At 32.2% G+C, this 16,650-nt stretch overlaps 2 protein-coding genes across 3 annotated transcripts in view; both read left to right on the forward strand.

The window, feature by feature from the left end:
• Positions 1-257: 257 nt before the first annotated feature.
• On the forward strand, positions 258-6,641 carry LOC115874244 (odorant receptor Or2-like). 2 transcript variants are annotated; one of them, XM_030889341.1, is made up of 4 exons: positions 258-265; positions 420-521; positions 5,901-6,056; positions 6,272-6,641. In XM_030889341.1, exons 1-4 carry the CDS (start codon positions 260-262, stop codon positions 6,332-6,334), a joined length of 327 nt encoding a protein of 108 aa, XP_030745201.1. In that variant the 5' UTR covers positions 258-259; the 3' UTR covers positions 6,335-6,641. The 2 variants fall into 2 exon arrangements, 1 of the variants encoding a protein (XP_030745201.1); XR_004048805.1 differs by lacking the exons at positions 258-265; positions 420-521 and adding an exon at positions 5,754-5,837.
• Positions 6,642-10,478: 3,837 nt separating this feature from the next.
• LOC115874287 overlaps positions 10,479-16,650 on the forward strand; it is a 49,334-nt gene continuing 43,162 nt past the window's right edge. Inside the window, exons 1-2 of the mRNA XM_030889394.1 lie at positions 10,479-10,675; positions 14,381-14,620. Coding sequence (XP_030745254.1) covers positions 10,566-10,675; positions 14,381-14,620 — 350 coding nt within the window. The 5' untranslated portion in view covers positions 10,479-10,565. The remainder of the gene's footprint in view (positions 10,676-14,380; positions 14,621-16,650) is intronic.

Below are 16,650 nucleotides of genomic sequence, written 5' to 3' on the forward strand. Positions count from 1 at the left end.
TTAAAGTTTGATACCATCTAGCGGACAAACGAAGCGCTTTTGTATAAAAGTAAATTGTGTCCAATGAACTTATTTTGATTCCAAAAATGCGTAATAACACTATGTCCACGTAATATATTATTTTTACACACACTGTATATTATTTTTTTTCTCCTGTTTTAGTTATGTCGAGGACCTGAATGAGGCTATTAGTAATTTATTGCTAATAGAATTTCTTCTTAATTCTTTAAATATAGCTGCTCTTATGGTACAAATATTGATGTTTGTAAGTATTAATAATAATATTGTACAATAAAACGGAAATTTTAGCTACTTAACTTTATTTAGGACCTTAAAGTATAGCCACAATTATTTAATATAATAATTTAATAATTAATTTATTTACATTGACAATAATATTAGTAAACGCATTGTTTTAGCCCGCTAATTTATTGGACCTCATATTTTGGGTGCTGTTTCTTGTAATGCTAATTAAACAACTATTTTTTTTGGCTTGGCACGGCAATGAAATTCAATTACTGGTAAGAAAGATAATAGAAAGAATAGATAATTACAAAAACCTACCACAATACACTAAAATACTATATTTTAAATGGTGCAACTAATATTTAAAAGCGGAATCATATTTGTTAATCTGACTGTAGCAGTTTCACCGATTTAGTATTACCGTTGATTGAAGCTGAAGATGCGCAACCTTTTGGGCGATTTCGTGGTACAAAACCTGTCCGAGATATAGCTGGCATTACCGTCAGCCTGTCCGAGAATTCCGAGATTTAGTTTAACTCTGCGTCGCTGCGCGCTGATCGTCGTTTACAGCGCAGCGGATAAAGAATACTCTACCGTAGTTTCTGTAAGTTCTGCTTTCAGTCGACAGAGTGAGTGGTTGCCGGAGACAGTAGTATTGCCAGAACTACTGATTAATCCGTAGATTTGCGGATCTTGGGTACAGAACCACAGTTTAAAGAATATAAATATATACAGTTGGCTCACTCTAAGGAATTCTATTGTTATTTTGACTTCAAAGGCGGCCCGTGACCCTTCGAGGTGACAAAAAATTTGTATGTTTACCGGGTGGAACGGAAGTGCTATTTTATCAGTCAGAACGCTGGCCGTATACGAGGGATCAACTAAAAATACTAAGGAATTTTAATATAGCAAATAGAAAAATAAAAATACAGTACTAGTTTTATTGATTGACAGTTTTAGGCGTCTTTAATAATTGATTCAATATTTATTTACTTTCTTCTTATTATTATTTAATAACATATCTCTATAGCAAATTCTAATACGGTTATGATATTGTTCTGGTGTATAATTTCCATATCTGTGGGATCCTATAAATCCTAAATCACTTTTCCAGGCTCCACACCTACAAGTTATTTTCCTTATCAGACTCTACTTATACATATTATGGTGAATACATTAATATTAAAATATTAGATATATTATTCTATCCTAATTCTTTGGAATATGGAATTGTCAATAGGGGAATTATTATTAATAATTATTATGGAAACCCCATATGAAAAATGTATTCTAAATAAATATAATAAGTTAATTTTTTTAATATACATAATAATATATTTGCATATTTCTTAAATTATAGCATGTTTTGCTTTATAGATGTTTGCATTTTACTTTAATTGCCAACCTGGAAAGCCCAAATTTTATAGTAAGGTAATAAAAGTACCTTTGCATACAACTTGTGTTGCCATTGTCAATTTTTTTGGAATTTTTTCTAAATTTTGTTATTATCATGAACAGTAATTATGACTATTAGTAGTTAATTGTGTAATAAATTTTAATGATTGATAAAATTTAGTAAAAACTGAAAAAAAATTGACAATGGCAAGACAAGTTGTATCCAAGTACTTTTTATTACCTTTTGATAAAAAGGTATATAATTCAAGTTAAATGCAAACAGCTAAAAAGCAAAACATGCTATAACTTAAGAAATATGCAAATATAATTTTAAAAAAATCGCGGTTATTCAATACATAAACGCGGATTTGTCATACAAAGGTATTTTTGTCAAACGTATTACAGCTATTACACATTTTAATATGGCAACACTGTCGCTTTCAGTTCTACACCGTCATCGATATGCCTTCGCTGGCCGAATTAGAGAAAATAAGTGTTTTATGCATTGGCCGCAGAGCGATTGGTGTCTCCACCGTACTGCATTTGAGACGTAAGTGTGCGAACACAGTGCAAGCAGGTTTGCCGCCTACTGGTAGTCAGCGCCAATCTGGGCACCTATTCTTGACATCGTTCGCAACTTTCCGTATACGCATCACGTGTATTGTTATAAACAGGGTATCCCAGAAATAAGTGCAAGTATTTTAAAGGGTGGTAGATCTCGATAAAAGAAACATATTTTCTCTGTATCGTGTTTCAAATAAGTCCAAAATAACGGAGTTATTTTATTTTAAAAATTTCAAAAAAAAAATGATTTTTTGCTAAAATTTTGAGAACCACTGGATCTTTTCTGGATTTTCTTTCTTGTAACTTTAGTCTACTACCTATGTTGCCATATTATCAAGAAATTATTTTTTTTAATAAAAACTAAAAAAAATTCCAAAAAAATTTTCAAAAAATTCCGAATTTTCTAAAAAAAATTATTCAGACAAAAACCTCATAGGCGTGTTTCTGGGGTTGAACTATACTACCAGTTAAGTTAAAATACTTGCACTTATTTCTGGGACACCCTGTATATGGGTACATCGTAGCGCCGCGTCGCGCCGCCTCGTGCTTATAACCTTGAGAAATTAAAGCGTGTTATCAAATCGGCTAGTTCACAGTGAAAGCAGGCAGGCACCGTCAACCAGCGTTCATCGGCGTTCTCGCTTTTACCGGAACGAAAATTTATTTATTTCTGCTTTTGGACGCGCCGACGCGCGACGGCGCACAGAGGGTATTAAGAACTAAAAGTTGGCCAAAATTATGTTTTATGATTTTTTTGCTTTTTTGCTAGTAATATTAATTATTAATTAGAGGAGAGGTTGCTAATATGGAACCCCATTTTGTTTTTCCTACACAATATTTTTTCCTCTACTCTGAAACCCTTTCCACCGATCAAATAGGGCCATTCTGTGCAAAACCAAGCAATTGGATGAGAATGCTAGAACATGGCTAGAACAAGAAAGTAATTTGTATATTATAGACGATATTTGAGCGAGGATGGGTGTTATAGGGTAAATACTATTTCTTTTAAGAATCTATTTAAATCAATGTTTTTTTGGCAGTGGCAAATATTGGCAAGATTTTTTACATATTCCAAAGCTGGAGACTTTAAGCATTGAACGGATACTAATTTCCATGCGGAATATTGCCGCATAGTCTTACACCTTATAAAATGCCTCTGATTTTTTAAATATAAAAATTATAAAGAAATAGAATAGAAGGAAACGTTTCAAAAAAAAAAAATATGGCATAAAACAGGACTTGCCAGCTGGCTCTGTATCCATGATGACAGTTATTATAAACAATTTGCAAAAGCACTACAAACAATTCCACTATTTTATAATCTTAGAAATATTCAGAATACACTCAAGATAATTCATACTTATAATTGAAATATATTATTTATTTGATAGTCAACTAACAACTTAAAAAAACTAATAAACGCGCTTACATTTAGTATTTATAGATTTGTATTCAGTTAAGCTATTCTTGACCACATATCGCTCACATCTCGCATCTCCGAAAAATCCATATAACAATACACGTGATGCGTAACTTTGCGTATATGCCGTGTATTGTTATATGGCTTTTTCGGAGATACGAGCAGGGTTCGGAAGTAGTTAATTAAGAGGAAATTTACCTGATTAACTAACCTAACCTAACCATATCCAAACGCCGCTCCCGCCGCGCCGGCCCCGCACATAGGGGTATTTGGTCTATAAACCTGGCCAAAAGTGAAATATTTTTATTTTTATTTTTTATCTTAACTGAATACAAATCTATAAATACTAAATGTAAGCGCGTTTATTAGCTTTTTTTAAGTCGTAAGTTGACTATCAAATAAATAATATATTTCAATTATAAGTATGAATTATCTTGAGTGTATTCTGAAAATTTCTAAGATTATAAAATAGTGGAATTGTTTGTAGTGCTTTTTACAAATTGTTTATAATAACTGTCATGATGGATACAGAGCCAGCTGGCAAGTCCTGTTTTATGCCATATTTTTATTTTGAAACGTTTCCTTCTATTCTATTTCTTTATAATGTTTTATATTTAAAAAATCAGAGGCATTTTTATAAGGTGTAAGACTATTCGGCAATATTCCGCATGGAAATTAGTATCCGTTCAGTGCTTAAAGTCTCCAGCTTTGGAATATGTACAAAATTCTTGCCAATATTTGCCACTGCCAAAAAAAAAAACATTGATTTAAATAGATTCTTAAACGAAATAGTCTTTACCCTATAACCCCCATCCTCGCTCAAATATCGTCTATAATATACAAATTACTTTCTTGTTCTAGCATCCTCATCCAATTGCTTGGTTTTGCACAGAATGCACCCTCTCCTCTAATAATTTGATCGGTGGAAAGGGTTTCAGAGTAGAGGAAAAAATATTGTGTAGGACAACAAAATGGGGTTCCATATTAGCACCCCCTCCTCTAATAATTAATATTACTAGCAAAAAAGCATAAATATCATAAAACATAATTTTGGCCAACTTTTAGTTCTTAATACCCTCTGTGCGCCGTCGGCGCCTGCAAAAGCAGAAATAAATAAATTTTCGTTCCTGTAAAAGCGAGAACGCCGATGAACGCTGGTTGACGGCTCCTACCTGCTTTCACTGTGAACTAGCCGATTTGATAACACGCTTTAATTTTTCAAGGTTATAAGCGCGAGGCGGCGCGGCGCCGGCGCGGCGCTACTATGTAACCATATACAGGGTGTCCCAGAAATACGTGCAAGTATTTTAACTTAACTGGTAGTATAGTTCAACCCCAGAAACACGCCTATGAGGTTTTTTTCTAAATATTTTTTTTTGAAAATTCGGAATTTTGTGAAAATATTTTTGGAATTTTTTTACAATTCTTTTTAGTTTTTATTTAAAAAAATAATTTCTTGATAATATGGCAACATAGGTAGTAGATTAAATTTATAAGAAAGAAAATCCAGAAAAGATCCAGTGGTTCTCAAACAAATCTCGAAGTATTAGAAAGAATATGCAAGGACCAAGAACTATTGACTACAATAAAACGACGGAAAGCAACATATTTTGGTCATATTTTTCGAAATAATAAATATAGTTTCCTACAGCTGATCGTTGAGGGAAAGATTGAAGGACGACGAGGCATCGGGCGTAAACGGTTTTCCTGCATGCGGAATTTGCGCCAGTGGTTTAATATAGGAGAGGCAAGTGCAATTATCCGTTTGGCTCAAGACAGGAGGAATTCCAATTGATGGTCGCCAACCTCCGATGAGGAGAAGGCACATGAAGAAGGTTCTCAAAATTTGAGCAAAAAATCATTTTTTTGAAATTTTTCAAAGTAAAATAACTCCGTTATTTTGGACTTATTTGAAAAACGATAAAGAGAAAATATGTTTCTTTTATCGAGATCTACCACCCTTTAAAATACTTGCACTTATTTCTGGGATAGCCTGTTTATAACAATACACGTGATGCGTATACGCAAAGTTGCGAACGATGTCAAGAATAGGTACCCAGATTGGCGCTGGCTACCAGTAAGCGGCAAACCTGCTTGCACTGTGTTCGCACACTAAGGGTCAATCAAACCAGCCTTGTCACGAATTCGCCCATTAGGTTGCGTATCTTCCCTATTCTTTCACTCAGCGTTCTTACGTTCGTTATTCGTTTTGGTATATTTTGTGATAGAAATGCATAATTTTTCAGTGGGATGTTCTAAAGCTTATTGTTTTTAGAGTACGGGTATTTCAGATGCGTTATATGAAAGTAATTGGAATAAGCAACCCAATGCGGTTAGGCAAATTATTCTGATTATAATGATGAGAGTTCAAAGGCCTTTAAATATTTATATTGGACCATTCTATCCTATAACAATTGGCACTGCTCTAGGGGTAAGTAATCCATTATGGTATTTCAGTGTTACGTTAATATACTAAATAGTTTATTAAAAACTTATTGAAATAAGAAACTAAAAAAAATAAATATATACAGTGATCTTTTACAAAAAATGCTATTTTTATTTTTTGATTTTCTTCTCCAGGGGCGAAATAATCTCAGCTATTTTTCACTCTTATTTATCTTACTTATACCTATATCGTATTTTTAGACAATGAAAGCAGCTTATTCATATGTCACGATGATTGTTGGCATGGACAGCCAAAAATCTTAACTACAAAAGAAGCAAAAGATGGCAAATTAAATATTGCAAAACCAAGAGGCAAAGAGTTGAACATAATAAATTATCACACCAATTATCACACAAAAAGATGTTCAATCACATTTTTATCGTATTTATGTAGTAAAAGCATACACATATGCCCACTATGTTACTCAATTCACTAAAATCATCTACTCTTGGTTATTTTGCATCATATATTTTCACAAACAAAAGAATCTGTTATTAATATAGTTTCAAGATGCTACATAATATTATTAGCAATATTGTAGATTAGTCAGACTGTTTTATGATGAATGCAGTTGTATTAGTCACAATTAATTAAATGAAAATAAAAAATTTAAATTAATAAATTATTTATTCAATGTTAATTTGTTCTGAGAAAACTATTTTTAAGAATATGAACTGAAGATATGTTTTTTCAAATGAAACACCCTGTATATTTATAAATAATTTAATATTCGCTTTGTCCCCCCCCCCACCGTGAGCTTCTTAAAATTATATATCACTCTATATTTATTTTCACTATTTACTGCAATATTTAAAAGATCATTTCCTTATTAGTAGGCCGTGAAAGAACAAAAAAATGAAAATGGTATTTACTAAAATAATAATAATTTGGGACTGAAATATTTTACTTTTAAACTGTTACCACTGAATCTCTGAATATGTTTTTTTTATATAACGAGATGGGTTTGCAAATATCTAAAAGCTTGCCTGATGACATTGTTTTAGTTGCCACGATATATTTCAAAAATACCTAAATAAAAAAAGCACACATTGAAATCGAGAACGGACAAATCCGGCGATCAGGGAGGCCATCGTATATGGGTCCATTGGTCCCAATTACTTTGGTTTCCTTGATATAGTACATACAATAAATTCTTTATATTATAAGGAATTTATTGTATGTTCAAAAAATTCAATCAATTCAAAATATGTCAATAAATTCTTTATATTATAAGGAATTTATTGTATGTTCTATATATAGATATTATACTATTTATTGTACGTACTATATATACCCGTATATTATTTTGGCTCTCGAAATAAAACAGAAGACAGATAGCGGCATACTATAGACGTGAGCATACTTTTAATAATTCTTTAGTTTCTTTTATTATCAATCATGGCCTACTAACAAAAATAATCTTTTAATCAAAACTTTTAAATATTGCAGTAAATAGTGAAAATAAATTTATTTATTTATTATTGAAAACAACTTAACATAAACATAGATCATTTACAGTTGCGTTTAACTAAACTAAATTAACACCACCCATTTATGGGTGCTACTTTTTTCTTTGTTTTCTTAAATGGAACACCCTGTATATTATTTTTTTATTAGATGGAGAATTAAAAAATTAACATTTTTTGCATTTAAAGTATTTTAATATTCTTAATGGTTTCGCTGATACACGCAGTATTATTTCATATGGCTTTCTCAACGGTAAAATACGAGAGAAAAATCATTGGGTGGCTTGGTTTATATTCCATAAAATTATTATGGAAAATGCCATATGAAATATAAAACCGCGAATATCTGCGAAACCGCTAAAAATTTTGAAATACTCTGAATACGAAAATTGTTCATTTTTTAATTCTCCATCTATTGAAAAAATAATACGAAGAATGAATACGAATACTATTGAAAAAATAAAAAACGAAGAAAAATTATTTTATATTTTAGAAAATTTGGCGTAAAATTTTGAACAACCTGTATGATTTAAGATTACTATATTTATAGCATAGTAAGTACAGACCATCTAAACTAAATACCTAATATAGTTTTGATTTCAGGACAGGTCTTGTATTTTTAATATTTTTTTTTTAAGCAAGGCTGTAAAATATATATTTTTTATTTATTTATTAATATCTCTAAAACTATCGAAATATATTTACTTATATCTTAGGATTATGCAAAGTGATCTGAAAAGAAGCCAAAAATGCAATAATATACGGGGTGTTCCATTTAAAAAAAATCACTCCGATCCACTCACATTTTTTTGAGCCACCCTATAGCAGTTAAAATATTTTCCTGAAATCCTAGAACATACTTCAGATTTGCACTTAAACAAAATTATATTTTATTCTAGGAGCTACAGATGCCCGACGCACTGTAGCACTGTAGCTATAGCATGCTTTAAAAAAAACTTAAAAACTAAACAACTGATTTTTATTAACTTTTTTTTAACTGTTAAGCTGTAATGTACATCTAATTATATTACCTAGTACAATATTTAAATATTAAAATCACAATCGCAATTTTGCTCATCTCTAATACATCTTAATACTACCCCAGTCAAAATAAACAAAAAAAAGGGGGTTAAATAACAATAATTCACATAGAGCTGAAAATTGGTACAAGTCTTAAATACACTATTATAAATGATATCTGAAAAGTCCCTATCGCTCCCACGTCTGCTAAAAAAATTATTTAAGGTTAAAGGTCAAAAATATGTTTTTTGCTTTTTTTTCTCCTAAACGGTAAGCGCTATCGCAAAAGTACCTTAAGTAAATGTTGTAGACCATTAAATTTTCTACAATAATGGTTCTTATACTTTTTTCTTACCAACTACCATTCCTGAGATATGGCGATTTCAAACATCGAAATTACTAATATGCACACATACTCGGCCGGTATATATCATAAGAGGCTCAATTTAATAAAAATATTGTAACGGGTTTCGCCCATATAAATTGAAACACGTAATGATTTAATTGATTGCGCAGACGTATTCAAAAAGATTGACTTTTCTCCACAAGTGGAATTCACTTGCTTCTTGCTATATATGGTGCTCCAAAAAAAAATGATTCTATAGACAAGTATAGAGATATTTAAGTTTTGTTAAAAATACTCGGAACAATAAAATGGTACAACTTTCTTGTCTTCCTCCTGCTTCTGCCTGTCAACACTTATATCGTGTATACTATCAAGTTCAATTGTGGTTAGGTAATCAACTGAACCCAGAAGACTGGGGTTGGAAATATATATAGATACTACTTTGGAGCCGATTAAAACTTTACTTCCCCCTGCTCCAGAAAAACTACTTAACACAATTTTTTGCAATTTGCAGCGCAAACTGTGGTTGTAAAAGAGTCGGATTGTTTTGTACACCAATATGTACTAATTGTCAAGATCAGTCTTGCTCCAATATTGACTTAAATACAGATAAGGATTTTAGTGAGAAGACAACTGATGGCATCTGTCATAGATGGATTTCCAGATATTCCGCAAGAAGATGAGAGAGAAGAAAGCGAAGAAGACATTACTGTTGAAGTATCATTTGAAGATTACCACTCACATTAAAATTCTCCCAAAATCAACAACAATCCGTTCGACTATAATCATTACCAAGAGCACCGTTTTTTTTAAATTAATAGTATAATGTGTAATAAAACTTAACCACAATAGATCGTGGACTAGGTCTATAGGGGGAACCAACGTGTCAAGTACACTACCTCACAGGTGGTGCGGAAATGTGTGTATATTATGAAAAATACGAGTTTTTCAACTTTTGAAATCGCCATATCTCAGGAATGGTGGTTCGTAAAAAAAAGTATAAGAACCATTGTTGTGGAAAATTTAATGGTCTACAACATTTGTTTAAGGTACTTTTGCGATAGCGCTTACCGTTTAGGGAAATAAGCAAAAAAAAATATTTTTGACTTTTGACCTTAAATATTTTTTTTAGCAGACGTGGGAGAGGTGGGGATTTTTCAGATATTATTTATATTAGTTTATTTAAGACCTGTACCAATTTTCAGCTCTATGCGAATTATTGTTAATTGAAATGTCTATTTTGACTGGGATAACATACTTTAGGTCTACACTTAGACAAAATTCCTAAGTTTTTATTATAGGAGCTACAGATGCCCGACGCACTATTGCCGAACCCTGTATGTGAGGTGTGTATGAGAGGAACAGCAAAATATAATCCGTCCTGTATATGCACTGAAATACATTATAATTAAAACGAGAAGATACTAATTTCATAACGACGATGAGCATATTGATAAACAAAAACATCGCAACGTTGTAATTTCACGCACAAGTTAGGGAAAATGTTCCGTGACTATTTTTATAGTAATTTAACTAATTACGCAGTCCCTAGATGAACTCTAAGCATTAATCGCATTATACGTTTTTTATCGAACATCTTTAAAAGCGGTTAGATATATACAGTTTTCAAGTGCCAGTCACAAAACAGAAAAAAGTCGAAATATGAAACAACCCACCTTCAAGAACTTGAGGTTCTATTTCAAAGAATACTGTCGTCACACCAGCATTCATGGATTCTTCTATTTGGGCGAAACGCGTAGTTACGGAGAAAGGTATGTAGTCTTTGATAAATGAGATAATAGATAGCAATTTAAAAAGTAAAGAATCGGGAATATCTCTATTATATAGAGAAAATGGTATCAAGAAGGTCTGAAATCCATATCGGATGATTGAAGAAGAACCAAAATAAAATCTACCTTGTGTGATACATAGTTAAAAAGTACCTTGTTTTTGCTTAACAGTGAGAGAACAAAAGTAGTCACGGTAATACCTGTTCCACATGAGTTACTTTAGCAACTTTAGCAAACTATCGCGTTTTTGTAACGGTGATACGTGTGGTACACGGTCAAGTTGGCCTTGATTCAATCTATCGATATACCAAATTTCATTACATTCAAGTACATTCCGAGTTTCAACCCCCTAGCTCACATAGGGCTCGAGTTACGACGCGACGACGACGCTTCAAAGACCCATTAAATCGGACGATATTTTCGCCATTGATGATAGGGTTTCATAGTGCACAAAACGCCGTCAAAATATCAGGAAAAGTAAAGTAAAGATTTCAAGTTAACGTCTCCTTTTTTCTGCCAGAGCTAATCTGGACGGGTCCTACTTTGTCATGTACAGGGTGTTCCACTAAGAATAGCTCTGGCTGTATCTCGGAAAGTATTAGCCGTAGGGCTTACAGAAAAAAATATTTATAACTAAAGAGGCTATGAGAAATTGCTGGAAATTATTTTCAAGTTTGTAAAACGGCCGCTAGGGGGCGCCACTACTATGGACTAAGTACTATAAATAATAGCTTCAGAATCTTCAGTAAATTTTGGATTTATTTTGTTAGAACCATTTTCCCCTATCTGCTAAAATAAAGTGGTGGGGCAAGGTTAGATCTATCTTTATTTAAATGTTAATAACTCCAGACTGGATGATCAGAATCCAATAAACGAGGGCTCGTTTAAAAGAGCGTTTCTTACTCTATATTATACCATAAAAATAATAATAATAAGGTTTTGAACGTAGACGCTAGGGGGCTCTTTCTTACAATTTAACAAACATAGTGCGTTTTTTCAAAAAATAAATAAATACGATAGCAGAGGCGGATACAGAGGGGGGGCCCATGGGGCCCGGGCCCCCCCCAAATTGCCAAAATCTGTAAATTGTGTTAAATATTAGGCTTTTCTGTTAAAAATGGCGCCCTAAAAAGCCTTTTATTTTGGGCCCCCCCTAAAATACATTCCTGTATCCGCCCCTGTATGATAGTATATGTAATTTTAGCTGATGGTAAAGAGTAGTAAAAGCTATCTTCTTTCAAACCGAAGATATTAGCAAAATTATAATAAATACTAAAATATAAGCCCTTAAGTACTTTATTTTTACAACGCGGTATAAGTAGCCCTCTTGATTATGCCCGTTCTAACAAAAAAATAAGATACAAAACAGTTAGTTTATTTTAAAATCGACGAAATACCAGAATACCATAATACATTAATATCTAATAACTAAGATATTAATAACAGTCAACAAGAAACGATGATTCAGTGAAGTCATGGTAGGCTTTGGAAAAAAGTTGCTTTTGACGTAATAGTATAAACGTCAAATTGTTATTAGATCAACATTTTGATAGTCTTAGCAGCGTTTTTTATCTTTTAATTGCTTTTTCAAAATGCCTTTATTATTTGAAGTAGTTGAAGTTGTCGGTTACCATCGCACGTAAAGAAGTTTTACTTCAAAAAATATTTTATTAGTAGTCTCAGATTAGCTGTTTGATAGCCCAAAAAGAGATATTTTTGGGTGTAACCTCTCGCTGCTATTGAGTTTCTAATGGTCACCTTCGAATTTTGTACTCCTTGTACAATAGTCGTTAATAGTCATTAATAAGAATCTACCTCATGTATCCATTGTCCTTTACTATACAGGGCGAGTCTTAAATAAGTACAAATATTTTTAAGGGTAGAATATTTCGACCCTATAAATTATTATATGGGAATTATGAGTTTTTTATCGCAAAACAAAATTTTTGAAAATTCGGAAGTTTTCGATAAAGACGAGGGGTGTCTCACTCGGGTAAAAAATGTACACGTACTGCCAAAATAATCTTTCACTGTCAAGCGACTGCCAATGACTACGAAGAAGACTGCCTATGACTGCCATGTAATTATTATAGGCGACTGCCATAAGACTGCCAGTGACTGCCAGCGACTGCCAAGAAAATGTACATATAATTCCAATAGTGAGACACCCCTCGGATAAAGATTTTGAAGAATATTTAATTTTTAGTTAAAAACATAATTTCTTGATAATATGACAACATAGGTAGTAGATTAAAATTAGAAGAAATAAAACACAGAAAAGATCCAGTGGTTCTCAAAATTTAAGCAAAACATCATTTTTTTTAAATTTTTGAAATAAAAGTCGGTTATTGTGGACCTATTTGAAAAACGGTAAAGAGAAAATATGTTTCTTTTATCGATATCTACCAGCCCTGAAAATATTTGCACTTATTTAGGACTCACCCTGTATAATAATTCTGAATAACATTAATAATGATTTTTTATAAAATTCCAAAAATATAGCATGCAAACAATAAAAATATATCTAGTTTATATTACAACGTGAACAAAATTATTAATAACCAGTAATTACTTAATATATCATTAAGATGAGTTACAATTATATGTATGTTAGGTTATATTGTGTAACTTTGTTCAGCTGATATTTTACACGCAATTTAAAAATGAAAAAACCGTTTTATTATGTTAGATCATACAATACATAAATTTGGACGCATATTTTTGACGTTTTATTATTGAAATATGAAATATTTCATATAAAAAATAGGCTTGTATCTTTCTTTCATAATTTTTATGAAAAACACAAATCACACAAATGTTTAATACCTCTTTCACACAAATGGTTAATACCTATGTAGCTAGATAGATAGTTATTAGACTGAAGTAATAATTTTGTATTTTTATGTTTCAATGGTTTAATAGAAACCCGACATCAATTTTCATCCAAATATCGATGTTAGTGCAGACATTATTTGGAAAAAATCGAAATAAAAATGAAACTTCTACATTTTAGAACTTTTTTTATTATTTTTATCTGTATAAACTATTAACAAAGTTTCTTGATTTAAATTTGGACCACCATGTATATTAGAAAATAAAAATTTTTATCGGACAAATATTGTTTCTTTCTTCAAGAAGATTCATTTGTATTAAATTACTTAAAATACAATTAATTTAACTATTTTTTTAAAGGTTTTCTATGCAGGAAGTGCTTTTAGTAAAAATCCTTTAAAAAGTGTAGGACTTGCCAGTGTCTCGCAGCAAGACCAAGATTGGACCCTGTAAGACCAAGATCAAGACTACTATTAGAGTGCAAGACCAAGACAAAGACCAAGCGATACTTGGTCGTGCATTTCCTCATCACTAAAATCTAGCGTTTTACCCTGTTTTAACTTTATGGGGTGATGACAACATTGCCAATACTGCAAATTGGAATTACGAATAACGAACGTGTGGTGAATGTTGGGATGACAATGTTGCATGTCTTGTGATCACGCAAGGTGCTATGTTTAGAATTATAATATGAATTATAAATGTGATTTATAATTCAATTAAATCACGCATAACTTGATAATTCGATTATTGAAATAATGCGATTTTTCCATCACTAGTTTAGAACAACAGAAAGATACAGAATTTGTATTACTAATGGAGAATTAAATTAACATAATATATCTTCTATTTTAGAATATGGTGGTTAATAATTTTCCTTACAACAATATGTATTTGTGGCTTCTTCATACGTGCAGATTATGTAAAATGGGACTCCAGTCCTGTTATAGTAAGTTTTGCCACAAAAGAAACACCAATTTACGAGATCCCCTTTCCTGCTATCACCATCTGCCCAGAAACGAAAGCAGATCGGCGGCTTCATAATTTTACAGAATTATTCATCAAAATAAGAAATAAAACGATTACAAAAGAGGAGTAAGTATATAGTTATTGTATGGAAAACGCTGACATAAAACAGTACAGTTTTAATTATTAATGAGCAAGAATGCCCTTGGTCCTGGTCTAATGGCTCCTCTATACCTTAGCTTACTTACTGCCATTACTCGCTGATGAGTATTTGACACGCATCAGAAGATGCAAGGCGTTTTCTTTTATGAGCTTTTCTGTGACTGAAAAGCCCGATACGTAATGTTATCTGTCTTCCGCACTTCAATCGCAATGACATTCAAAAATCTCATTAGGTACTTTGTTGCCTCTTTACTTTTTGGATGTCGTTGTTAACTGAGTTTACAATTCTTCTCCATTGCGTTCTATTGTGCGCTGCTTCCTCCCACTGATTCTGCATGCTTATCATGATTATCCCCTTTAAGTTTTCGTGAAAAATATCCTTGTACCTATTGTGTTGTCTAACCGACTTCCTTTTGCCGTCTACAAGCTCACCGTAAAGAAGAAATTTCGGTAAGTTTCCTTGCATCCTGCATACGTGACCAGCCCATCTAAAGCGAGATTTAGTAATCATGACTTCGGCGCTCTCGCAGCTAGCTTTTTCAAGGACCGATACGTTTGAAACATGGTGGTACTATTTGATTCTTAACAGTTGTTTAAGGTGTCTCTGTTGCAACTTGTTTAATATATTCGTGTGCCGGCGGTACGGCACCCAGATTTCGCTTCAATATAACATGGTGGGGATTATTATTGCTCGGTACACTGTGAATTTCATTTTTGTGCTCAAGTTATGATCAGGGGTGTCACCCCCAGTGCCGATTTTGTCGGGACAGTCCCGATTTTGATCCACAAGTACCGTAAAGTTAATTTCTTGAATTTAAAAACAGTTCTTTTCCACGAATTAATTAAAATCTTAGAAATTTTAGAATTAAAAAAAGTAGATATTGATACTTTGCTTAATGAATATTGTTGTGAACATACATTTAATATGGTGATATGTTATATGTATATTCTACAAATTGTATAAAACATTAATTTTACCCTTATACTACGGCTATGCCTAAAGAGTTTAAGATACGAAAAATACCATAGCTCCGCGCGCACTGAATAGGTATCGGCGAGAGCGAGCGACACGTAATTTTCAGTTTACGTTGAAATAAATGTAAGCCCGCGCACCGCATTAGATCGGTGCGCTCGGTTAGCTCGGTGCGCTCGGTGCGCTTCGAGCTAACGGCGGTACTCGCGCCATCAGCCGAAATCAGAGAATGCATGGGAGGGGGCGAATAGTCTACGCCGAGCGACTGTTTTTAGTGGAGCGGTTTTACATTAAACATGTCCGATGAATTATTAATCGAAAGTGTACGAGACCATATCATACTTAATATGCGGTTTTTTATAAAAATTTCTTACAAGCACGTAACCTATATTGTTTAATACACTTATTCAATAACTGAATTAGAAAACCTTCCGATTAAACCCATTTATTTCTCATCTCGTTTTGATTATCTCACATTATTTTGAAAATCGAATTTAAATATCGTCAAAAAACTTTAAATTAATATTAATTTAATATTATTTAATTTTTGATTTGTTTTGACGTTAGTAATAACAGCTGATAAATAGTCATCCTATGTTACTATGTTGATCACTCCGTAAAAGGTACAAATAGAGAAAATAATATTTATGTTTGAATAAAATATTTGTACATATATCTACCGTATGATAGAAAAAAACGGCGTCCAGTTGGATGGGAAATGACGATTGATGACATTTTCTATATAAATTTACATATAAAATGGCACCGACCTTCATTTCATGGTCATCGCTGATGCCGTTCCTTTTCGATAATACGGTACAATAAAAACTATTTATATATTTTCTTTTTTCAATTTTCTTTAACTTTTTTATTATATTTTAAGTTTTTAAAATCTTGGTTTTAAGTCAGTAGTGAATAAAACGAAACTTGTCTTTACATTTTGTTTAATGATTGACGTTTCGACTAATTTTAATTCGGTCTTCTTTAGAATCTATAATATACAATACAATTTTATCACTAACAA

This window comes from Sitophilus oryzae, unplaced genomic scaffold (assembly GCF_002938485.1).
Source record: "Sitophilus oryzae breed Bouriz unplaced genomic scaffold, Soryzae_2.0 scaffold_125_pilon_pilon, whole genome shotgun sequence".
NCBI classification, from domain to species: domain Eukaryota; kingdom Metazoa; phylum Arthropoda; class Insecta; order Coleoptera; family Curculionidae; genus Sitophilus; species Sitophilus oryzae.